Genomic DNA, 25195 nt, shown 5'->3' on the forward strand with positions numbered 1-25195 from the left:
CTCAGGAACCCTAATTTCCCAGGAAAAGCTCCAGAACCCCAAATTCCTGGGAAACCTCAGGAACCCTAATTTCCCAGGAAAAGCTCCAGAACCCCAAATTCATGGGAAACCTCAGGAACCCTAATTTCCCAGGAAAAGCTCCGGAACCCCAAATTCCCGGGAAAACCTTGGGAACCCCAAATTCCCGGGAAAAGCTCCATAACCCCAAATTCCTGGGAAACCACGGAGCACCTAAATTCCCAGGAAAAGCCAGGAATGCTGAAATTCTCAGGATTTGGGGAGCGTTAAATGGGAATTCTGGGGGGAAGGATGGAATTCCTTGTGGAAAAAATGACGGGAGACAAGTCCATTCTATAATGTCAACAAGTCTCAGTTTATTTCAAGCACACATGTATAGTTATACCCGTTATAATGAAGCTCATGCATATTGCAAAATTTAAGCTCATCATTGGTGTATGGAAAACAGGTCAATCCCGCCTTTGGAGCTTTCTAAGCTTGCTTTGTCTTCCCTTACATTTATCTTTTTTGCTGAACATTCTACTGTTGAGAACCAGCTTAGCCAAGGACATAAGATATTATTGCTACATCTGCTATTGCTGCACTGTGCAATTTTCAGCTACTGCTTCACTAACTGCACGTAGTCATGTCCTTTCTCACGAAGCCATTCTTCCACAAAACTCTCCATATTTCCCCCGTTTTTGTTTTGGACCATTAAGTTAGTTGTCCACATCTTTTGAACCATGCGTTCCACCAGCTTCTGAAGACAGTTAAACAGGCAGGGCAAAATCAGCAAGAGTAGTAAAACAACAATCAAGATTCCCACTGCATACATGATAAAAGTTCTTAGCCAAGGACCAATCCTTAAACTTTTAAGCTATTCTTCTATCCCTAGACCATCTTCTTCTTTTAATTGATGAAGGCCCTGTTGTAGTTCTTTAATCCTAGCATGTATTGATACAGAATGATCAGAGAGATTCATGCAACACATTCCTTCAAATTCCTCACATCCATGTCCCTGGGCTAACAACAAAAAATCAATGGCTGCTCTGTTCTGCAGTACAGCATGATTTACACTTTGTACATCCATAGCAAGCATAGATAAAACCTCCGATGTTTTGTTAAGTTCATCTTTAGTCCAGCATCCCAATTGTTCAGCTAACACCATAGCCTTTTTGGCAGCTCCTCCTGGTAACAGGGTTGCCACTATTACCTGTTTTAAAGTACTCCAAAATTGAGGTTGTCCAACCTGATCACATTTTAAATCATGCACATCACGCCTCTTCCTTGTCTTCCCTAGCCTGTCCCATTGCATTAGCAAGGATATATTAGGATGGAACAGCGCTAGTTTTCCTAGGTAACAGGGTCCCCCTTGTGGTTTTACCGGTATTCCATTCCAAGCTCTATCTCCACAAATCAAAAACACACCCTTTGGCAACCTTAAGGGTTTCGTTATCTTGGAACCATCACAGTTGGAATATAACTGAGATGATACCCTTTCTGAATCCAGTGAAGAGTCCAGAGAAGCCCATTTGTTTCTTGGGTTATTTACACTCTGCAAATTCAATGGAACAAAGCTAAACCATCCTCCTGTTGAAGCATTCCCTAAACTAGCATTAGCACTTCCAAAGAGATCTAATTCCTCTGGTGGAGATTGCAATGTTTCTTTAAGTGACAGTATCAACAAACATTGCCTATAGCCATCTCGTTGAGCTTTTGTGTAATCAATATTCTTGTCTGGCCCTTTCACCTTTGCAAAATTCTTGCAAAGCGTCGGATTCCTTATCAACCCACAAAATTCCTCTGGTCTCCAGACAGGAACACCTGTTAGGCAGGTACGAAATGGATTTGTCACTCCTCCCAAGCTAAGGCATAGTGAACTTTGATTAGTCATGTTAGCCAAGGTTACCCAAATATTTTCTCTGGGCTGATTAAATTCTATTAGTCCATGACAAAGATTAGTCAAAAGAACAAAATAGATTATCCACCTTATCGCTCTCATGATTTCTTCTGCTTGGATTTTAATTTTAATGTCTGCACATATTTAATAAGCTTATCTAATTCTATGTCTGGATTTCCTACTACTGGTTTTCCTAAATAAGATCTTATAGATACCTTCACTTGCTTTTGACACCTTGTTGATAAAACTTTTGAATTTGCTTGCTTAATTAATCTATCACAAGCGTGTTCTGCTTCCCACCTATAAAAAGCTAATATTTTTTGTTCTGGTGCTTCAAATAACTGTAAAGCTATAGCAACTCCTAAGCCTGTATCCCGTATTAAATCTCTCTGCCAAGAATCTCCTCGTTTTTGAAAGTCACAATGTTTACACCAAAAATGTCGTTTTAAAAATACTTGATCTTCCCAGTATGTTTTTCCACAACCCCCACAAACAAAAGCAATCCAACTGTTACAATTAAAATTCCCACAACTAAGACACTCAGGATTCTTTGGTCCTGGAATATGAACAGTTCAAATAGTCTCTGATTTCGTACTTCCTTGATAGCAGCGTCTTCTATTCTTTCCACGACACCAACTACATACAAGGAATCTGTAACAATATTCAAAGGCCCCTTCAGGACTATTAGAGCCCATACCACAGCTGCTAACTCCAAGGTCTGAAGGGTATCTGAGTCATCTGCAGTAAGAATTTCATGATTCCAGACTCCCTGCTCCTGCCATGTAATTGCTGCTGTTCTTGACCTCTTCCCTGCATCTGTGTATGCCGTTATTGCACCAGGAATCGGCTCCTTTTCTCGCTGTGGCCGAACCATCCAACTCAATTTTCCAATCCACTGTAATGGAGGATTTTTAATACTTTCAGTTATGACAGCACCTCCTATTCCTAGCAGAGCTTCTTGCAATTCTTCACTATTGACCAAATACCATTGTAAAGAGTCCTTTTTCATAGGAATCTGTATTAGTTCAGGCTCTCGCCCATCAACCTGCAAAATTCTCTCACGACCCCGTTTTATCAAAGCTGCTAACAGTTCAATTTTTTGAATTAAAGTTTTTGTTTGCTGAAGTGGAGGGGATATCCATTCTAACACCCTGATCTCCCCTGTTTTTGTTTCTAGCTGTGTTAAAGCTCCCAGCAAATGTTTTTCACCACACCATATAGTGAGATTAAGCGGGATTCCCAGTATTCGCCGATGTACACGACCCTGAACCACACAGTCTGTAATTTGCTGAAGAGTTCTTTTCTGCTGAGGATTAAGGATCACTGGTGCTGTTGGGTCTGTGCCCTTCAATAAGGGTCTAAGAGAATCTAACAGTTCATTTGGAAGGCCCACTATAGGTTTAAGCCATTGTAAATCACCTAATAATTTCTGAGCATCATTTAAAGTAACAATCTGTGTTTTCAGTTCTAATTTCTGAGGTGTTACCAAACTTTGAGACAATGTCCATCCCAAGTATTTCCAAGGAGAAGTTAACTGTATTTTCTCTGGGGCCACAACAAGCTTAAAACGTCCCAGCAAGTTTTGTACATGTTTAACCTGTTGACTTGTAAATGACTTAGGCTGAGCAATCAAAATATCATCCATATAGTGATAAATGATAGCTTGTGGCCACTGTTGCCTCAATGGTTGTAATGCAGAATCTACATAAAGTTGACATAAAGTAGGGCTGTTACGCATACCCTGAGGCAAAACCGTCCATTCAAATCGTTGATCTGGACCTTCTCTGTTCAGAGCTGGCAAGGTAAATGCAAAGCGCTTTGTATCCCTGTCATGCAAAGCAATTGTGAAAAAACAATCTTTGAGATCTATTATCAATAGAGGCCATCCTTCAGGTAACATTGCTGGATTAGGCAGACCTGGCTGTAGTGCACCCATTGGCTCCATCTGTTTATTAACCTCCCGCAAGTCATGCAGCAAGCGATATTTCCCTGACTTTTTCTTTATCACAAAGATAGGGGTATTCCAAGGACTTGTAGATAATTTCAGATGCCCTTGTTGATATTGTTCAGTGACCAAGGCATGAGCATGTTGCAGACTTTCCCTTTTTAAAGGCCATTGCTTTACCCATATAGGCTCATCACTTTTCCAAATTATGGGAATCGGGAAAGTCCAAGCAATGGCTATTATCCCAAAGGGTGCTCATTTGTCAGGACAACCCCTAACTGTGTTAAAATGTCTCACCCAATTAGGCATTGCACCGTAGGTGGTAACTGAACAACAGAAAATATTGCCTTTATGATTTTACCATCTATTGAGACAGTAAGAGATGGCGAGCGACTTGCAAGAGTTAAACCTCCAACTCCTGTTACTGCTGTAGCAGCTGGCTGTAAAGGCCAATGTGCAGGCCAACACTGTGGTGCAATAATACTTGAATCAGCACCCGTGTCCAGCAAACCTGTAAGCATGCATTTTTGTCCCTTATATTCCAACAAAACCTCCTTTCTTGGTCTGTCATTCAGATCCAAAGTTAATAGAGTCAAACCTCCTGTAGATCCAAATCCATCTCCTCCACGGCTTTTCCGTGAGGATACAGCCTTAGTAACTTGCTCTAGAGGAACCAATTGAGCAATCCTTTGTCCTTTATTAATCCGAATAGGAGGAAATGGAGTATGAACCATAATCATAATTTCACCAGTATAGTCTGCATCAATGACACCAGGCAGCACAAATAATCCAAGCATAGAGGCCGATGATCTTCCCAATAACAAAGCTCCCATTGTCCTGCCCTCTATTATAATAGGTCCATTAACTCCAGTGGGGACCTTCTGCGGCTGTGGTGTCATTAAAGTCACTTCTACTGCGGCTGCCAAGTCCATCCCGAGGCTCTCTCTTGTGGCTGGACGCAAGGTGTCGCTGTTGGAAAGGCTGGAGCAGCTATTTGTGTCGGAGCGCGGCTGCTCTTGTTCGCGCTGTTTCGGGCGTTTCCCGGTCTTCTCTTACAGGCAGCAATGTTATGAGTATCCGATTTGCACTTAGGACACCATATTCCAGCAGCAGAGCATTCTCGCCGAACGTGTCCTGTCCCTCCACATCGGAAACATCTCATACGACTGCCGTAAACATTTCCCTGGGTTGCTACTGACGCTTGGAGGGGTGCAAGAGCAGCTAACACTTGTGTCTGTGAAGCTAACATTTGTGTCTGTGAAGCTTTTGCCTGCTCTTTTAATCCCTCTCCCAGCTCTTTAATAGCCTCAACTAAAAATGCCTGCTGCCCCGTTGGTATAGTAGCCATCCTCTCTAATGCATCTTCTATAGTCCAATTAGCTCCTAATGTGTTTAACACACTTCTTGTAGCAGCATTACAATTTTATAAAGCACACTGCTTCAACAATGATCCACGCATAAACTCAGGCACTCCAGCTCTCTCTATTGCTGCCGCTGCCTTATCAATAAATGCTCCAAAAGTCTCATCCCTTCCTTGTTTAATTCCCATATACGCTGGCAAACCTCCTGGGTCTTTCACCTTATCTATAGCCCTTCGAGCTAGTCGCATTGCCTCTCGACACTTCTCAGGTCCTAGCATAGCTTGTGCCTCAGTGCGAAAATATGGTCCTAAGCCCATCAATTCATCCATAGTTACTCCATGAAGAGGATCTCCAGGCTGTCTTTGTATAGCTACAGCTTCATTAACTTCTGCCTGCCAGTGTGCACCAAACAAAAGCCTCTGATGCGGCGAGAAAATAAGCTTAGCAAGACTTCTACAATCTCCTGGTAGCAATATATTAGTACTCCAAACATAATCCAATATCTGCCTAGCCGGTTCACTAGTAACTCCAAATTGACTCACTGTAGCTCGCAACTGTGACAATAACTTCCAATCTAACGGTGTAATCTGAGCTGTTAACCCCCCGCCTGCCTGCTGCTGAAAAATTACAGGACAAGCCAGTTCTGTTGCTAGTTCCAAAGCCTGCCCATCTCCTTTGTCCAGCTCCTCTCTTGCCAAAGTCGCCCAAACTTCCCTCCGTTCCCTGGCCAGAGCCTCCGTTAGGTCAGACTCTGCCCTAGGGGTCGGCTTACTGGCAGACAAACTTTGACGAACTGTTGATTTCTGTTCTGAGGGGGCTGGAGGAGCCGTGGGCTCACAACGCGACTCTGTTTCCGTGTCCTCAGGCACAGGTCGCAATGGAGGTAACTCCACTGTAGACACAGCAGGTGGCATGGAAACACCAGGCAACCAATCCTCCCCGTTAAAACCTCTATTTTTCTCTAGTGCTGAAGTTCTCTGCTCGGCAGCTTTCTTTTCTGCCTGATGTTGTAATAATTCATTGTGAACTATCTTCCACCACTTTCCCAACTTTTTAGCTGTCTTATCATCATCTAAAACTTCCTCCCACAGTTTATGCCCGAATTTACGCCACTCAGACAACTCATGTACTGTATGAGGATTTACAAAGAACCCCTTAGAATACCCATATGTTAATAACCCTGGCAGATCTTTTTGCAAATCAATGCCTTTAATCTGCCTTTTCTGCAAGAATGCAGTAAATAAATCATATGCTGCTTGCCTCTCCATACCTATATTGTCAGCGCTGTTGCAGCCCTCCGAGGTCGTCGGCAGCACGTATCGGCCAGGCTTGCCTCTGCAGTCACCTGGGGCACGGTGCACTCTATTTCAATTCAGCACTTTTGCCGTCCTGGCTGCATCAGGACCCGAACCCTTTTTCGTCACTCCACCGTGGCGCCTATCACGTCGATCGGGTCACCATTTTGTGGAAAAAATGACGGGAGACAAGTCCATTCTATAATGTCAACAAGTCTCAGTTTATTTCAAGCACACATGTATAGTTATACCCGTTATAATGAAGCTCATGCATATTGCAAAATTTAAGCTCATCATTGGTGTATGGAAAACAGGTCAATCCCGCCTTTGGAGCTTTCTAAGCTTGCTTTGTCTTCCCTTACATTTATCTTTTTTGCTGAACATTCTACTGTTGGGAACCAGCTTAGCCAAGGACATAAGATATTATTGCTACATCTGCTATTGCTGCACTGTGCAATTTTCAGCTACTGCTTCACTAACTGCACGTAGTCATGTCCTTTCTCACGAAGCCATTCTTCCACAAAACTCTCCATAATTCCTCCATAAAAACGGGAATTCCCGGTTTTTTCTGTTTCTCGCAGATTTCTGGGATGCACGGAGCCGCGCGGGTGAGCTGGAGCTCGGGAATTCGGGATTGGGAAATTCGGGGATTCGGGAATTTGGGGGTTCGGGGATTTGGGGATTGGGAAATTTGGGGATTTGGGGATTCTGGAATTTGGGGAATTCAGGGATTTGGGGGTTCAGGGATTAATGGATTTGGGGATTTGGGGGTTCAGGGATTTGGGGATTCAAGGATTCAGGGATTTGGAGGATCGGAGATTCAGGAATTTGAGGTTCGGGGATTCAGGGATTTGGGGACTGGGAAATTTGGGGATTCGGGGATTTTGGGAATTTGGGAATTTGGGGACTTGGGGATTCAGGAATTTAGGGGTTCAGGGATTCAGGAATTTGGGGATTCAGGAAACACGGGATCCCCTCAATTCCCGGGATCCCCGGGATCCCCGGGATCCCCGGGATCTCCCGGTGCCCGGGACCATCCCCGGGATCTCCCGGTGCCCGGGACCATCCCCGGGATCTCCCGGTGCCCGGGGTGCTCCTGGACCGGAGCGGAGGGCGCCGCTGGCCGGGATCGCCCTGGGGACACCGGGGGAAGCTTCTTCCCGTTCGTGTCCCGAGGGGAGGAGGCCGCGCTGCGGCTCCGCCCGGTGCCGCTCCCGGTGCCGCTCCCGGCGCCGGAGCCGGTCCCGGTGTCGGTGCCGGTCCCGGAGCCGGTGCCGGTGTCGGTTCCTGTGTAGCTCCCAGTGTCACTCCCGGTCCCGGAGCCGGTATCACTCCCGGTGCCGCTCACAGTGTCACTCACAGTGTCCTTCCCGATCCCGGTGTCAGTCCCGGTCCCGGTGCCAGTCCCAATCCCGGTGCCAGTCCGGTCCCAATCCCAGTGCCAGTCCCGGTCCCAGTGCCGGTGTCGGTCCCGGTGTTGGTGGCAGTCCCGGTCCCTGTGCCAGTCCCAGTCCCGGTGTCAGTCCCAATCCCGGTGCCAGTCCCAATCCCAATCCTGGTGTCAGTCCCGGTCCCGGTGTCAGTCCCAATCCCGGTGCTGGTCCCGATGTCAGTCCCGGTCCCGGTCCCGGTGCCAGTCCCGGTGCCGGTGTCAATCCCAATCCCGGTCCCGGTCCCGGTCCCGGTCCCGGTGACAGTCCCGGTGACAGTCCCAGTGCCACTCCCGGTGCCGGTGCCAGTCCCAATCCCGGTGCCAGTCCCGGTACCGGTCCTTGTCCCGGTCCCAGTGTCAGTCCCAATCCCGGTGCCAATCCCGGTCCCGGGTCCCAGTGCCGGTCAGTCCCAGTCCCGGTGCCAATCCTGGTGCCAGTCCTGGTCCTGGTGCCGGTGTCAGTCCCGGTGTTGGTGCCAGTCCTGGTCCCTGTGCCAGTCCCAGTCCCGGTGCCAGTCCCGGTCCAAGTGTCAGTACCAGTACCGGTCCCGGTCCCGGTGTCAGTGCCAGTCCCAATCCCGGTGTCAGTCCCGGTCCTGGTCTCGGTGTCACTCCCGGTCCTGGTGCCAGTCCCGGTGCCAATCCCAGTGCCAGTGCCAGTCCCAGCGCCGGTGTCGGTCCCGGTGTTGGTGCCAGTCCCGGTCCCGGTGCCAGTCCCAGTCCCGGTGCCAGTCCCAATCCCAGTCCCAATCCCGGTCCCGGGTCCCGATGCCGGTGTCAGTTCCGCTCCTGGTGTTAGTCCCGGTCCCGGTCCCGGTGCCAGTCCCGGTACCGGTCCTTGTCCCGGTCCCGGTGTCACTCCCAGTCCCAGTGTCACTCCCAGTCCCGGTGTCAGTCCCGGTCCCGGTGCCAGTCCCGGTGCCAGTCCCGGTGTTAGTCCCGGTCCCGGTCCCGGTGTCACTCCCGGTGCCAGTCCCTGTCCTGGTCCCGGTGTCACTCCCAATCCCGGTGTCGCTCCCAATCCCGGTGTCAGTCCCTGTCCCAGTCCCAGTGTCACTCCCAATCCCGGTGTCACTCCCAATCCCAGTGCCAGTCCCGGTCCCGGTCCCGGTGTCACTCCCAATCCCGATGTCACTCCCAATCCCGGTGCCAGTCCCTGTCCCGGTCCCGGTGTCACTCCCGGTGCCAGTCCCAGTCCCAATCCCGGTCCTGGTCCCGGTGTCACTCCCGGTGCCAGTCCCGGTCCCGGTCCCGGTGTCACTCCCAATCCCGATGTCACTCCCAATCCCGGTGCCAGTCCCTGTCCTGGTCCTGGTGTCACTCCCAATCCCAGTGTCACTCCCAATCCCGGTGCCAGTCCCAGTCCCAATCCCGGTCCCAGTGCCAGTCCCGGTGCCAGTCCCTGTCCTGGTCCCGGTGTCACTCCCAATCCCAGTGTCAGTCCCGGTCCCAGTGCCAGTCCCAGTCCCAATCCCGGTCCCGGTCCCGGTGTCACTCCCGGTGCCAGTCCCAGTCCCAGTCCCGGTGCCAGTCCCTGTCCCGGTCCCAGTGTCACTCCCGGTGCCAGTCCCAGTCCCAATCCCGGTCCCGGTGCCGGTGTCGGGTCGGTCCCGGTGCCGCTCCCGGCGCCGCTCCGCAGCCCGGGCACCGGGAGCGGCTCCGTGGGAAGGGAAATTTTGGGTGTCGGGCGAAGCTGCCGGGGGGGCTCAGAAAGGGAAACGGAATCAGCAAAATAAAAATGAAATCACAGTTTTACAAATTTATTTCATTTTAAAAAATAAAGCAACAAAAAGAAAAATTTAAAATTAAATTAAATTAAATCTAAAAATGAAATGAAATTAAATTTTAAAAACGTAAAATAAAATATAATTAAATTACATGAAATTAAATGAAATTAAATTAAATTTTAAAACACAGCAAAATAAAATAATAAAGTAAAAGAGTAAAGTAAAATAAAATAAGGAGATGGAAAAAAATAAGGGGAAAGGGGGGGAAAGAAGAAAAAGGGAATGTAAAAAAATAAAACATTTTTAAAAAGGGGGGAAACGTGGAAATAAAAGGTGGGAGAAGTGGCAAAGGTAAAATGAAAAGGGAAAAGGGGATGGCAAAAAAAGAGGAAAAGGAAAAGGTGAAAAAAGGGGGAAGGAAAGAGAAAAAGGAAGGGAAAATGGGGGGAAAAGGGAGAAAATGAAAAAAAAGGGAATGAAAGGAAAAAGGGGAATTAAAGAAAAAAGGGGAATAAAAGGAAAAAAGGGGAATTTAAAAAGGGGATTAAAATGAAAAAAGGGGAGAAGGTGGAAAAGGAAAAAAGAAGAATAAAAGGGAGAAAAAGGCGGAAAAGGAAAATAAAAGAGAAAAGTGAAAAAAGAGAAAGAAAAGAAAAGAAAAGAAAAGAAAAGAAAAGAAAAGAAAAGAAAAGAAAAGAAAAGAAAAGAAAAGAAAAGAAAAGAAAAGAAAAGAAAAGAAAAGAAAAGAAAAGAAAAGAAAAGAAAAGAAAAGAAAAGAAAAGAAAAGAAAAGAAAAGAAAAGAAAAGAAAATGTGAATAATTCCGTAATTCTCCCGGATGTTTTTCGTTTGTGTTTTTGGGATTGGAATGAATGAATGAGTGAATTTTGGAATTTATTTGTTTTTTTTCCTGCTCTGTGGATTTTTTTTTCCTTCAAATCCCTTGGGACTGGGTTTTCCTGGATAAAACTCAACTTTACACCACATTTCCGGGGGAAAAAAAAACAATTTTTACTCATTTCCCTGAAAAAAACCCAATTTTTCACCAATTTTCCGAGAAAAAAAACAATTTTTACTGATTTTCCTGGAACACCTCCCCGCCCCCCAGTTTTTACTGATTTTCCTTTAAAAACCCCCATTTTCGACGGTTTTGCTGGGAAAATCCCAATTCTTACCGATTTCCTTGGAAAAAACCTAATTTTCACAGGAAAAAAACCTGATTTTCATTGATTTTCCTGGGAAAAAACCCCAGTTTTCACTGATTTTCCTATAAAAAAATCACAATTTTCACTTAATTTCACAAAAAAATTCCAAATTTTACCCATTTTCCTGGAAAAACCCAAATTTTCACTGATTTTCCTGGGGAAAAAAACAAAACAAAACAAAACAATTTTCACCAATTTTCCTGGGGAAAAAAACCCAATTTTTACTCATTTTTCTGGATAACCCCCCAGTTTTCACTGATTTTCCTTTAAAAACCCCAATTTTCACCGAAATTCCTGTAAAAACCCCAATTATCACAGATTTTCCGAGAAAAACCGGATTTTATACTGATTTTCGTGGATAAAAATTCCAATTTTCACCCCGAACCACCGAACTCCTGCTCAGGCCCCGCCTCCTCACGCTTATCGCGCTCCCATTGGTTAGAACCGCTGTCAATCATCCCCAGCCCCAGCCACCCTAGGGGGCGTGGCCTCCCGCTCGCGCCACGCCTCTTCGCCGCATCTCGCCCTTCCATTGGCTGATCCTTCTGTCAATCTCAGCCCCGGGTTGCCGCCCCCAGCCGCCGCGTGGGCGTGGCCTCGCCGTAATTGACAGCGCGCTCGCCCAATGAGGGGCGGAGCCTCGCCGCTTCCCCGACGTACGGCGGGGCCGGGGGGGAATTTGGGGAGGGGGGGGGAAATTTGGGGTCCTCGGGACCCCCCCGGGACCCCCCGGGCCCGCCGGGACCCCTCGGGGGCGGGGCCGGGCCCGGCCGCTCGGGCTCTTTGTGCCGGCGAGCGGCGGGCGAGGGGCCGGGCCCGGCCGGGGGGGCGCGGGAGGGACCCCCAGGTCTGGGGGGGGCGGAGGGAGTTGGGGACCCCCGGGTTTGGGGGGTGGGGGCTGCACCCCCAGTCTGGGGGGGCTGGAAATGGGAGGGTCGGGGGGATGGAAATGGGGGTGTGGGGCAGGATCCCTGATCCGGGGGGGCTGCGGGACCCCCAGGTTTGGGGGGGGTTAGAGCGGGGAGGGGGGTTTGGGGACCCCCAGGTTTGGGGGGGGTTTAGGGCGGGGAGGGAGTTGGGGACCCCCAGGTCTGGGGGGGTTTTAGGGCGGGGAGGGAGTTGGGGACCCCCAGGTTTGGGGGGGTTTTAGGGCGGGGAGGGAGTTGGGGACCCCCGGGTCTGGGGGGGTTTTAGGGCGGGGAGGGGGGTTTGGGGACCCCCAGGTTTGGGGGGGGTTTAGGGCGGGGAGGGAGTTGGGGACCCCCGGGTCTGGGGGGGTTTTAGGGCGGGGAGGGGGGTTTGGGGACCCCCAGGGTTTGGGGGGGGTTAGAGCGGGGAGGGGGGTTTGGGGACCCCCAGGTTTGGGGGGGGTTTAGGGCGGGGAGGGAGTTGGGGACCCCCAGGTCTGGGGGGGTTTTAGGGCGGGGAGGGAGTTGGGGACCCCCAGGATTTGGGTGGGGCTGCGGGGTCGGGACCCCAATTTCGGGGGGGGGTGGTGGGGGGGCATTATAAAACCAGTTCTGGGGGGGAAGTGGAGCCGGGCTGGGGGTTAATTTTGGGGTGGAGATGGTGGGTGGGTGGTCTTTCCTTCACAGCCCCTGTCCCCCTCCCCAGCTCCACGCCCGGGGCAGGATGGAGCCGCCCCCTCCCCGGCCGCGCCGGGGACCCCCGGAGGGGCCCGCGGGGGTCCCGGGGGGCTGCGCGGCCGCTCCCGGCGCTGGCGGCGGCGCCGGGACGGAGCTGCGGCGGCTCCGGTTCCGGCAGTTCCGCTACCAGGAGGCGGCGGGGCCGCGGGACGTGTGGCGGAGGCTGCGGGAGCTGTCGCGGCGCTGGCTGCGGCCCGACGAGCGCAGCAAGGAGCAGATCATGGAGCTGCTGGTGCTCGAGCAGTTCCTCAGCATCCTGCCCGAGGACATCCAGAGCTGGGTGTGGGTGCGGCACCCCGAGTCCTGCGCGCAGGCCGTGGCCTTGGCCGAGAGCTTCCAGCTGGGACGAGGCGACCCCGACGGGATTTGGGAGCAGCAGGTGCGAGCGGCTCCGGGCGGCGCGCTGCTGACCCCTAAAACTGGAAATAATCGGTTCCCCCCCCATTACATTCCTCCCACTCCTCCTCATTCCCAAGAAAAAACCCTAAAATTGAAATTGAAATGGGAGCTGTGGTGCCTAAATCCCCTTGGCAGCTTTTGGGACCTGGGCACCAGGACAGCAGCTGGGAGCAGGTCCAGATTTTGGGATGCTGACCCCTAAAATTGGGAATAATTGGTTCCCCCCATACATTCCTCCCAGTCCTGCTCATTCCCAAGGAAAAAAACCCAAAATTGAGACTCAAATGGGAGATTTGGTGCCTAAATCCCCTTGGCAGATTTTGGGACCTGGGCACCAGGACAGCAGCTGGGAGCAAGTCCAGATTTTGGGATGCTGACCCCTAAAATTGGGAATAATTGGTTCCCTCCTTACATTCCTCCCAGTCCTGCTCATTCCCAAGGAAAAAAACCCAAAATTGAGACTGAAATGGGAGATTTGGTGCCTAAATCCCCTTGGCAGCTTTTGGGACCTGGGCACCAGGACAGCCGCTGGGAGCAGGTCCGGATTTTGGGGTCCTGACCCCAAAAATTGGGAATAATTGGTTCCCCCCTTACATTCCTCCCAGTCCTGCTCATTCCCAAGAAAAAAACTCAAAATTGAGACTGAAAAGGGAGCTGTGGTGCCTAAATCCCCTTGGCAGATTTTGGGGACCTGGGCACCAGGACAGCAGCTGGGAGCAGGTCCAGATTTTGGGATGCTGACCCCTAAAATTGGGAATAATTGGTTCCCCCCTTACATTCCTCCCAGTCCTGCTCATTCCCAAGGAAAAAAACCCAAAATTGAGACTGAAATGGGAGATTTGGTGCCTAAATCCCCTTGGCAGCTTTTGGGACCTGGGCACCAGGACAGCCGCTGGGAGCAGGTCCGGATTTTGGGGTCCTGACCCCAAAAATTGGGAATAATTGGTTCCCTCCTTACATTCCTCCCAGTCCTGCTCATTCCCAAGAAAAAACCCTAAAATTGAGATTGAAAAGGGAGTTGTGGTGCCTAAATCCTCTTGGCAGATTTTGGGACCTGGGCACCAGGACAGCAGCTGGGAGCAGGTCCAGATTTTGGGATGCTGACCCCTAAAATTGGGAATAATTGGTTCCCCCTTTACATTCCTCCCACTCCTGTTCATTCCCAAGGAAAAAAAACCAAAATTGAGACTGAAATGGGAGATTTGGTGCCTAAATCCCCTTGGCAGATTTTTTGGGGTCCTGGGCACCCAAAAAAACCTTTTGGGGACTTTGGGGATCTCCAGCACCCAAATTCCCTCTGAAGCTTTTGGGGTTCGTGGGCTCCAAAATCCCCTCTGGGGGTCCTGGGCTCCCAAACCCCCTCAGCGTCTTTTGGGGGTCCCCAGCCCCCAAAACTTGGAGAGCCTTTGGGGGGTCCCAGGCACCCAAATCCCCCCCACACCTCCAGGGGATCCCCAGCACCCAAATCCCCTCTGCAGCTTTTTTAGGGGTTCTCAGGCCCCAAAATCTCCTTTCGGGGGTCCTGGGCACCCAAATCGCCCTCTGGGGATCCCCAAAACCCTTTCAGAGCTTTTGGGGGTGCCCAGATCCCCTTGGCAGCTCCGTGTCCCCCAGGTGACCGTGCGGGTGAAGGTGGAGGACGTGGCCCCTGGGGACGTGGAGGACCCCGGAGCTTTGGGGGTCCCCCCGAGCCCCCCGTCGGAATCGCCCCGGGAGGAGGCGGCCGAGGAGGAGGAGCCGCGGGAAGGAGGTACCGGGACGGGGCAGGAAAACCTTCGGCCACCCCAAAAACGGGGTGGGGGCGGCGCCGCCGGAGCCGGGGGAGCTTGGAGGTGGTGGGACCCAGAAATCATCTCCTGAGGGTCCAAAAACCCAAATCCTGGAGTCAAAACCCCAAATCCTGGATCAAAAACCCAAATCCTGGAGTCAAAAACCCAAATCCTGGGTCAAAAACCCAAATCCTGGAGTCAAAAACCCAAATCCTGGGTCAAAAACCCAAATCCTGGAGTCAAAAACCATCTTGATGAACCAAAAACCCAAATCCTGGGTCAAAAACCCAAATCCTGGGTCAAAAACTCAAATCCTGGAGTCAAAGACCCAAATCCTGGAGTCAAAAACCCAAATCCTGGAGTAAAAAACCCAAATCCTGGGGCAAAAACCCAAATCCTGGAGTCAAAAACCCAAATCCTGGGTCAAAAACCCAAATCCTGGGTCAAAAACTCAAATCCTGGAGTCAAAAACCCAAATCCTGGAGTAAAAAACCCAAATCCTGGGGCAAAAACCCAAATCCTGGAGTCAAAAACCCAAATCCTGGGTCAAAAACGATCTTGATGAACCAAAAATCCAAACCCTGGGGTCAAAACCCAAAATCCTGGAGTCAAAAACCCAAATCCTGGGTCAAAAACCCAAATCTTGGGTCAAAAGCCCAAATCCTGGAGTCAAAAACCCAAATCCTGGGTCAAAAACCCAAATCCTGGAGTCAAAAACCCAAATCCTGGGGCAAAAACCCAAATCCTGGGGTCCAAAACGATCTTGATGAACCAAAAATCCAAACCCTGGGGTCAAAAACCAAAATCCTGGAGTCAAAAACCCAAATCCTGGAGTCAAAAACCATCTTGGTGGACAGAAAACTCAAGTCCTGGGTCCAAAACCCAAATCCTGGGGTCCAAAACGATCTTGATGGACCAAAAATCCAAACCCTGGGGTCAAAAACCCAAACCCTGGAGTCAAAAACCCAAACCATCGGTCAAAAACCCAAATCCTGGAGTCAAAAACCCAAATTTTGGGGTCAAAAACACAAATCCTGGGGCAAAAACCCAAATCCTGGAGTCAAAAACCCAAATCCTGGAGTCAAAAACCATCTTGGTGGACCAAAAACTCAAGTCCTGGGTCAAAAACCATATTGATGAACCAAAAACCCAAATCCTGAGTCAAAAACCATCCCTTTGGGCATGAAAGCATCTCCTTGGGACAAAATCAACTTTTTGGGGTCAAAAACCATTTATTCGGGTCCAAACCATCTCCCAGGGTCAGAAGCCATCTCCTGGGGTGAAAAACCATCTCTTGAGGCTCCAAACCCACCTTGTTTGGGCTCCAAAACATCTCTTTGCACTCAAAACCATCTTCTCGGGATCAGAAACCGATTTGGGCTCCAAAACCATTTTCTTGGGTCAAAAAACATCTCCTTTGGCCAAAACTTGGGTGAAAAAACCATCCTGGGCCCCAAAACCATCTCCTTGGGTCAAAACCTTCTCCTTGGGCTCCAAAACCAAGATGGGCCAGCTCAAAGGGTCAACTCAAGATGGGTCAACTCAACTCCTTTGAGTCAAAAGCCATTTTGGGTTCAAAAACATCTCAATGGGCAAACAACCATCTCCTTGGCTCCAAACCCATCTCCTTGGGTCAAACCCATCTCCTTGGCTCCAAACCCATCTCCTTGGCTCCAAACCCATCTCCTTGGGCTCCAAACCCATCTCCTTGGGCTCCAAACTCATCTCCTTGGGTCAAACCCATCTCCTTGGGCTCCAAACCCATCTCCTTGGGCTCCAAACCCATCTCCTTGGCTCCAAACCCATCTCCTTGGGCTCCAAACCCATCTCCTTGGCTCCAAACCCATCTCCTTGGGTCAAACCCATCTCCTTGGCTCCAAACCCATCTCCTTGGGCTCCAAACCCATCTCCTTGGGTCAAACCCATCTCCTTGGGTCAAACCCATCTCCTTGGGCTCCAAACCCATCTCCTTGGGCTCCAAACCCATCTCCTTGGGCTCCAAACCCATCTCCTTGGCTCCAAACCCATCTCCTTGGGTCAAGCCCCACCTGAGTGGAGGTCCAGCCTCACCCTTGCCCCGGCTGCCCCCACGGGTGGATTTGCGGGTCAGCGGTGCCAGCCGGACCCTCCCCACCCTCCTTGGACCTTCTCACCCCCGCAGATCCCACCACGGCCCCTCAGCCGCCCCTCCCGCAGCCCCGCGACGCCCGGCGAGGAGCCCCCCGGCGCCAAACCCGCCGAGCCCCCCGCGGCGGCGCCGGCGGCGCGGCGGCGTCCGGCGCGGCGGCGCGGCCGTTCGCGTGCGGCCAGTGCGGCAAGGCCTTCGGCCGCCCGACCCACCTGCGGAGCCACGAGCGGACGCACACGGGGGCGAAGCCGTACGGCTGCGGCGCCTGCGGCAAGCGCTTCGGCCACCGCTCCACGCTGACCACGCACCGGCGGCTGCACACCGGCGAGCGGCCCTACGGCTGCGGCCACTGCGGCAAGAGCTTCACCAACCCCTCGGACCTCAACAAGCACCGGCGCTCGCACACCGGCGAGCGGCCGTACCCGTGCCCGGCCTGCGGCAAGCGCTTCAGCCAGCGCTCCAACCTGACCATGCACCGCCGCAGCCACACGCAGGAGCGGCCCTACCCCTGCCGGGCCTGCGGCAAGAGCTTCAAGTACCTGGCGGACCTGAGGGTGCACGAGCGCTCGCACACCGGCGAGCGGCCCTTCCCCTGCGGCCGCTGCGGCAAGAGCTTCAGCAACAAGTCCTCGCTGGCCCGGCACGCCCGCACCCACGCCCGAGCGGCCGCCGGGGACCAGTGATGGCGGCTGGGGAACGGCGGTGGAGCCTGGGAGAAGCTCTGGGGAGCGGGGACCGGCGGTGGAGCCCGGGAGAAGCTCCGGGGAACGGGGACCGGCGGTGGAGCCCAGAAGAAGCTCCGGGGAACAGGGACCGGCGGTGGTCACAGGGAGAAGCCCCGGGGAATGGGGACCGGCGGTGGTCATGGGGAGAAGCTCCAGGGAACGGGGACCGGCGGTGGAGCCCAGGAGAAGCTCCGGGGAACGGGGACCGGCGGTGGAGCCCGGGAGAAGCTCCGGGGAACAGGGACCGGCGGTGGTCACAGGGAGAAGCTCCGGGGAACGGGGACTGGTGGTGGAGCCCAGGAGGAGCTCCGGGGAACGGGGACCGGCAGTGGTCATGGGGAGAAGCTCCGGGGAACGGGGACTGGCGGTGGAGCCCAGGAGAAGCTCCGGGGAACGGGGACCGGCAGTGGAGCCCGGGAGAAGCTCCGGGGAACGGGGACCGGTGGTGGAGCCCGGGAGAAGCTCCAGGGAACGGGGACCGGCGGTGGTCACAGGGAGAAGCTCCGGGGAACGGGGACCGGCGGTGGTCACGGGGAGAAGCTCCAGGGAACGGGGACCGGTGGTGGTCACGGGGAGAAGCTCCGGGGAACGGGGACCGGCGGTGGAGCCCGGGAGAAGCTCCAGGGAACGGGGACCGGCGGTGGTCACAGGGAGAAGCTCCGGGGAACGGGGACCGGCGGTGGTCACAGGGAGAAGCTCCGGGGAATGGGGACCGGCGGTGGAGCCCGGGAGAAGCTCCGGGGAACGGGGACTGGTGGTGGAGCCCAGGAGAAGCTCCAGGGAACGGGGACCGGTGGTGGAGCCCAGGAGAAGCTCCAGGGAACGGGGACTGGTGGTGGAGCCCAGGAGAAGCTCCGGGGAACAGGGATCAGTTGTGGAGCCTCCTGAGGGCGGTGGGTGCGGATTTGGGCTCGGCGGTGCTGGAGATGGGAGCGAGGTGGTGGGGCCGTGACTGTCCTGAGGTGGGGCAAACATGGATGAGGGTGGACGTGAGCTGATGTTTGACTCCACAATCCCGACGCCTGCTCCAGGAGATCCCACATGGGTGGTGGGACATCCCCGTTGATGTGGTGGCCCCATGATCCCATTCACAGAGTTCTAGAAGGGGTGTTGGGACATCCCCCATGACCTGGTGGCCCCATGATCCCATTCACAGAGTTCCAACATGGGTAGTGGGACATCCCCCATGTCCTGGAGTCTCCATGATCCCATTCCCCTCTCCCCGAGATCCCACAGGGCTGGTGGGACCATGACTGACAGGCCCCATGAGCCTGGTGGCTCCATGATGCCGTTCCCTGCTCCCGGAGATCCCACATGGGTGGTGGGATGTCCCCCATGACCTGGTGGCTCCATGATCCCATTCAAAGCATTCCAGAAGGGCTGTTGGGACATCCCCCATGTCCTGGAGTCTCCATGATCCCATTCCCCTCTCCCCAAGATCCCACAGGGCTGGTGGGACCATGACTGACGGGCCCCATGAGCCTGGTGGCTCCAGGTCTTGGCTCCCCGGTCCTGGAGATGGGAGCGAGGTGGTGGCCCCAGGACTGCCCTGAGGTGGGGCAAACACAGATGAGGGTGGACGTGAGCTGATGGTTGATGTCCCCCATGACCTGGTGGCTCCATGATCCCATTCACAGAGATCTCACGTGGGTGGTGGGACATCCCCCATGTCCTGGAGTCTCCATGATCCCATTCCCTGCTCCCAGAAATCCCACATGGGTGGTGGGATGTCCACCATGACCTGGTGGCTCCATGATCACTTTCCTTGCTCCAGAAGGTCCAACACTGGTTCTGGGATGTCCACCATGACCTGGTGGCTCCATGATCCCATTCCCTGATCCCAGAGATCCCACATGGGTGGTGGAACATCCACCATGACCTGGTGGCCCCATGATCCCATTCCCTGCTCCAGAAGGTCCAACACTGGTTCTGGGATGTCCCCCATGACCTGGTGGCTCCATGATCCCATTCCCTGCTCCCAGATATCCCGCATGGGTGGTGGGATGTCCCCCATGTCCTGGTGGCCCCATGATCCCATTCCCTGCTCCAGAAGATCCAACACTGGTTCTGGATTTTTTCTCCTCCCGAGTTCCCCAACCCCACCCCCAAGATCCCTTTGCATCCTTTTTTTTTTCTTTTTCCCCCATTTTTCCTTCACTTCCAAAATTCCTTTTTTTTGGCAGAAAATGGGAAATTCCCATGGAGAACGCCGCCTTTCCCTGCATTTGGGCGGGGATGAAGGTCCTGCCAAGAGAACCGAAAATAGGAGAGAAAACCCAAAACGATGGGAGGAGAACCAAAAACATGGGAGAAAACCCAAAAATGCAGGAGAAAAACCAAAAACGTGGGAGAAAACCCAAAAATGCAGGAGAAAAAAACTAAAATGCAGGAGAAAAACCAAAAATACCAGAGAAAACCCAAACACGTGGGAGAAAAACCAAAAACGTGGGAGAAAAACCAACATCAAATGAGGAAAACGATAAAAAACCCACGAAAACTCAAAGGTTTTCCTGGGTGTCACTAAAAAAAATCCCAAAATCCCCACGGGTTTCCTGGGTATCAGGAAAAAAAAAAAATCCCCAAATCCTGAGGGTTTTCCTGGTTTTCACTAAAAAAATCCCAAAATCCTGAGGGTTTTCCTGGTTTTCACTAAAAAAATCCCAAAATCCTGAGGGTTTCCTTGGGTTTCACTAAAAAAATCCCCAAATCCCGAAGGTTTTCCTGGTTTCAGAGACAAAACCCTAAATCCCGAGGTTTTTCCTGGGTTTCAGAAACAAAATCCCAAATCCCGAGTTTTTTCCTGGTTTCAGAGACAAAACCCCAAACCCCGAGTTTTTTCCCAGGGATCCCCGGTGGCGCTGTTGGATTTTTGGGTAGAAAAGAGGAAACTCCTTCACCCGCCGCCCTTTCTCTGCATGTCGGGGTGCGTTTATTCCGCAGAGCGGGGCGGAACTTCGGGGTGGTTTTTTTCGGGGCGGAATTTCGGGCTGGTTTTTTGGGGTCGGAATTTCGGGCTGGTTTTTTGGGGTCGGAATTTCGGGCTGGTTTTTTTGGGGGCGGAATTTCGGGCTGGTTTTTTCGGGGCGGAATTTCGGGCTGGTTTTTTTCGGGGCGGAATTTCGGGCTGGTTTTTTCGGGTCGGAATTTTGGGCTGGTTTTTTTGGGGGTGGAATTTCGTGCTGGTTTTTTCAGGGCGGAATTTCGGGCTGGTTTTTTTGGGGTCGGAATTTCAGGCTGGTTTTTTCGGGGCGGAATTTCGGGCTGGTTTTTTTGGGTGCGGAATTTTGGGCTGTTTTTTTCGGGGGCAGAATTTCGGGCTGGTTTTTTCGGGGGTGGAATTTCGGGCTGGTTTTTTTGGGCGGAATTTCGGGCTGGTTTTTTCGGGGCGGAATTTCGGGCTGGTTTTTTTCTGGGCGGAATTTCGGGCTGGTTTTTTTGGGTCAGAATTTCGGGCTGGTTTTTTTCAGGGCGGAACTTCGGGGTGGGTCTTTTGGGGGGCAGAATTTCGGGCTGGTTTTTTCGGGGCGGAATTTCGGGGTGGTTTTTTGGGGCGGAATTTTGGTTTGGTTTTTTTGGGTCAGAATTTCAGGGTGGTTTTTTTCGGGGCGGAATTTCGGGCTGGTTTTTTTGGGTCAGAATTTCGGGCTGGTTTTTTTTGGGGCGGAATTTCGGGCTGGTTTTTTTCGGGGCGGAATTTCGGAGTGGTTTTTTTGGGTCAGAATTTCAGGCTGGTTTTTTCGGGGCGGAATTTCGGGCTGGTTTTTTTCGGGGCGGAATTTCGGGCTGGTTTTTTTCGGGGCGGAATTTCGGAGTGGTTTTTTTGGGTCGGAATTTCAGGCTGGTTTTTTCGGGGCGGAATTTCGGGCTGGTTTTTTTCGGGGCGGAATTTCGGGCTGTTTTTTATGGGGGCGGAATTTCGGGCTGGTTTTTTTCGTGGCGGAATTTCGGGCTGGTTTTTTCGGGGGTGGAATTTCGGGGTGGTTTTTTTCGGGGTGATTTTTTTAGGGTCGGAATTTCGGAGTGATTTTTTTCGGGTCGGAATTTCGGGCTGCTTTTTTCGGGGCGGAATTTCGGGCTGCTTTTTTGGGTCGGAACCGGCGGGCTCCTCTCACCCGGAGCACGGCGGCAGCTCGGCCAGCGGGCGGCAGCGCTGCAGGCGGGCGCTGCCGGCGGTCACCGCGCGGCTCCGCGCCCAGCCGGCCAGCGCGGCGCGGTGCGGGCGGCCGCGGCGGAACTCTCGGCTCAGCGTCGCCCGGAACGGCACGACAACCTCCCGCCGGTAACCGCGGAGAACCGCGGCGCATTCGGAGCGAGCCGGCACCTCCAGCCTCACCTCGTGTCTCCTGGACACGAACTCGGTGAGGCTGGCTCCTCCCGCCCACGGCACCGAGGTGACGTTGCCCGGCCGCCACCCGCCGCGCTCGGTGAGCAGCAGCGGCGCGGCGCGGAGCACCCCGCGGGCGGCCGCCGGCAGCTCGGCGCTCCAGCCGTGCTCCGCCTCGCTGCTTTCCTCCACGGTGACGGAGCGCTCGGCCGCCTCGCAGCCCTCGTTCCTCAGCGCCGCCTCCGCCAGCTCCGCCGGCTCCGCGCTCTCCCGCGCCGCGCTGCCGTTGTACGACACGTCGGCGATGGAGAGCCCGGCCGCGCCCTGGCGCACCACCAGCACCTGGTACCACTTGTACCAAACCTCCTCGCCCTCCACGGCCACGAAGAGCGCCTCCTGCTCCTTGGAGGCTTTGCCCAGCCCGTCGGGGCTGCGGCCCACGAAGAGGTCGGTGAGGGGACAGCCCTCCACGGCGCCCTCGGGGGCGCTGCCGAAGGACGTGTCCACCCAGTCGAGCGCCTCGAAGCCGCCGGGGTTGAGCAGGAGCTGGAAGTCGGCGCCGCGCTCCTCCCGCTCGGCCCAGGCGAAGGCGCAGAAGGAGCCGCGGGCGGGGTCGAAGGCGCCCAGGTTGCAGCCGCGGGCGGCGGTGGAGCAGACGAACTCCGGGCGGCCCGTGCGGCGATTCCAGCTGGACACGGCGTCCGCCGGGATGCGGCCCCGGAACGGCTCCCAGCGCAGCCAGGACGGGGCGGCCGCGGAGCGGCGGCGGCGGGGGACGGGCGGGGAGGGAGCTGGAATGGAGCGGGAGGGAGTGGGAGGGACTGGGATGGGATTGGGAGGGACTGGGATGGGATTGGGATGGGATTGGGAGGGACTGGGAGGGAGCTGGAGGAATTGGGATGCACTGGGACAGGATTGGGATGGAGTGGAATGGATTGAGATGGACTGGGACAGGATTGGGATGGAGTGGGAGGGACTGGGATGGATTGGAAGGGACTGGGAGGGAGCTGGAGGAATTGGGATGCATTGGGATGGGATTGGGATGGACTGGGATAGGTTAGGATGGACTGGAATTAACTGGGAGGGACTTGCAGGGACTGGGATGGATTGGGATGGACTGAGAGGGACTGGGAGGGACTGGGATGGATTGGAAGGGATTGGGAGGGACTGGGAGGGAGCTGGAGGAATTGGGATGGACCGGGAAGTGTTGGGATGGACTGGGAGGTGTTGGGATGGACTGGGATGGATTAGGATGGACTGGGAAGGACTGGGAGGGACTGGGAGCGGCGATTCCAGCTGGACACGGCGTCCGCCGGGATGCGGCCCCGGAACGGCTCCCAGCGCAGCCAGGACGGGGCGGCCGCGGAGCGGCGGCGGCGGGGCACGGGCGGGGAGGGAGCTGGAATGGAGCGGGAGGGACTGGGAGGGACTGGGATGGGATGGGGAGGGACTGGGAGGGAGCTGGAGGAATTGGGATGGACTGGGATGGGATTGGGATGGACTGGGATAGGTTAGGATGGACTGGAATTAACTGGGAGGGACTTGCAGGGACTGGGATGGATAGGGAGGGACTGGGATGGACTGAGAGGGACTGGGAGGGACTGGGATGGATTGGAAGGGACTGGGAGAGGACTGGGAGGGAGCTGGAGGAATTGGGATGCACTGGGATGGGATTGGGATGGATTGGGATAGGTTAGGATGGACTGGAATTAACTGGGAGGGACTTGCAGGGACTGGGATGGATTGGGAGGGACTGGGATGGACTGGGACAGGATTGGGATGGAGTGGGATGGATTGGAAGGGACTGGGAGAGGACTGGGAGGGAGCTGGAGGAATTGGGATGGACCGGGAGGTGTTGGGATGGACTGGGAGGGGGTGGGATGGACTGGGATGGATTAGGATGGACTGGGAGGGACTGGGATGGACTGGGATGGATTAGGATGGACTGGGATGGACTGGGATGGACTGGGAGCGGCCGTTCCAGCTGGACACGGCGTCCGCCGGGATGCGGCCCCGGAACGGCTCCCAGCGCAGCCAGGACGGGGCGGCCGCGGAGCGGCGGCGGCGGGGCACGGGCGGGGAGGGAGCTGGAATGGAGCGGGAGGGAGTGGGATGGGATTGGGAGGGACTGGGATGGGATTGGGATGGGATTGGGAGGGACTGGGAGGGAGCTGGAGGAATTGGGATGCACTGGGATGGGATTGGGATGGAGTGGGAGGGATTGGGATGGACTGGGAGGGACTGGGACAGGATTGGGATGGAGTGGGAGGGACTGGGATGGATTGAGATGGACTGGGACAGGATTGGGATGGACTGGAATTAACTGGGAGGGACTTGCAGGGACTGGCAGGGACTGGGATGGATTGGGAGGGACTGGGATGGACTGAGACAGGATTGGGATGGAGTGGGAGGGACTGGGATGGATTGAGATGGACTGGGACAGGATTGGGATGGACTGGGAGGGACTGGGATGGACTGAGAGGGACTGGGAGGGACTGGGATGGATTGGAAGGGACTGGGAGAGGACTGGGAGGGAGCTGGAGGAATTGGGATGGACTGGGATAGGTTAGGATGGACTGGAATTAACTGGGAGGGACTTGCAGGGACTGGGAGGGACTGGGATGGATTGGAAGGGACTGGGATAGGTTAGGATGGACTGGAATTAACTGGGAGGGACTTGCAGGGACTGGGATGGATTGGGATGGACTGGGACAGGATTGGGATGGAGTGGGATGGAGTGGGATGGATTGGGATGGAGTGGGATGGACTGGGATGGATTGGAAGGGACTGGGAGAGGACTGGGAGGGAGCTGGAGGAATTGGGATGGACTGGGAGGTGTTGGGATGGACTGGGAGGGGTTGGGATGGACTGGGATGGATTAGGATGGGCTGGGAGGGACTGGGATGGGATTGGGATGGGATTGGGAGGGACTGGGAGGGAGCTGGAGGAATTGGGATGCACTGGGATGGGATTGGGATGGATTGGGAGGGGACTTGGAGGGACTGGGAGGGGTTGGGATGGACTGGGACAGGATTGGGATGCACTGGGAGGAACTGGGAGAGGACTGGGAGGGGTTGGGTTGGACTGGGAGGGACTGGGAGAGGACTGGGAGGGAGCTGGAGGAATTGGGATGGACTGGGATGGGTTAGGATGGACTGGGACAGGATTGGGATGCACTGGGAGGAACTGGGAGGGGTTGGGTTGGACTGGCATGGACTGGGAGGGACTGGGAGAGGACTGGGAGGGGTTGGGATGGATTGGGATGGACTGGGAGGAGATTGGGATGAACTGGGATGGGATTGGGATGAACTGGGACAGGATTGGGATAGACTGGGAGGGACTG

General features: G+C 54.1%; 2 protein-coding genes across 2 annotated transcripts; one reads left to right on the forward strand and one right to left on the reverse strand.

Moving 5' to 3' along the window:
* Positions 1-6080: 6080 nt before the first annotated feature.
* On the forward strand, positions 6081-17533 carry LOC110481920 (uncharacterized). Its single transcript, XM_077789815.1, has 4 exons — positions 6081-6086; positions 12476-12886; positions 14521-14656; positions 16948-17533. Exons 1-4 carry the CDS (start codon positions 6081-6083, stop codon positions 17484-17486), a joined length of 1092 nt encoding a protein of 363 aa, XP_077645941.1. The 3' UTR covers positions 17487-17533.
* A 2901-nt stretch (positions 17534-20434) lies between these two features.
* Positions 20435-22879, reverse strand: LOC144248124 (natterin-3-like). Its single transcript, XM_077789816.1, has 2 exons — positions 22861-22879; positions 20435-22643 (listed from the first exon to the last, which is right to left on the reverse strand). The coding sequence occupies exons 1-2, from the start codon at positions 22877-22879 to the stop codon at positions 21637-21639; spliced, it is 1026 nt and encodes a 341-aa protein (XP_077645942.1). The 3' UTR covers positions 20435-21636.
* Between the last annotated feature and the right edge of the window lie 2316 nt (positions 22880-25195).

Source organism: Lonchura striata, chromosome 38 (assembly GCF_046129695.1).
Source record: "Lonchura striata isolate bLonStr1 chromosome 38, bLonStr1.mat, whole genome shotgun sequence".
Taxonomy (NCBI): domain Eukaryota; kingdom Metazoa; phylum Chordata; class Aves; order Passeriformes; family Estrildidae; genus Lonchura; species Lonchura striata.

What these genes read in the sequence shown, in the direction of transcription:
- LOC110481920 (XM_077789815.1), top strand. An exon ending in ACGGGATTTGGGAGCAGCAG is followed by an intron (nt 12,887 to 14,520) that starts GTGCGAGCGGCT and finishes CGTGTCCCCCAG; the next exon opens with GTGACCGTGCGGGTGAAGGT. An exon ending in GGAGGAGCCGCGGGAAGGAG is followed by an intron (nt 14,657 to 16,947) that starts GTACCGGGACGG and finishes GCGGCGCGGCGG; the next exon opens with CGTCCGGCGCGGCGGCGCGG.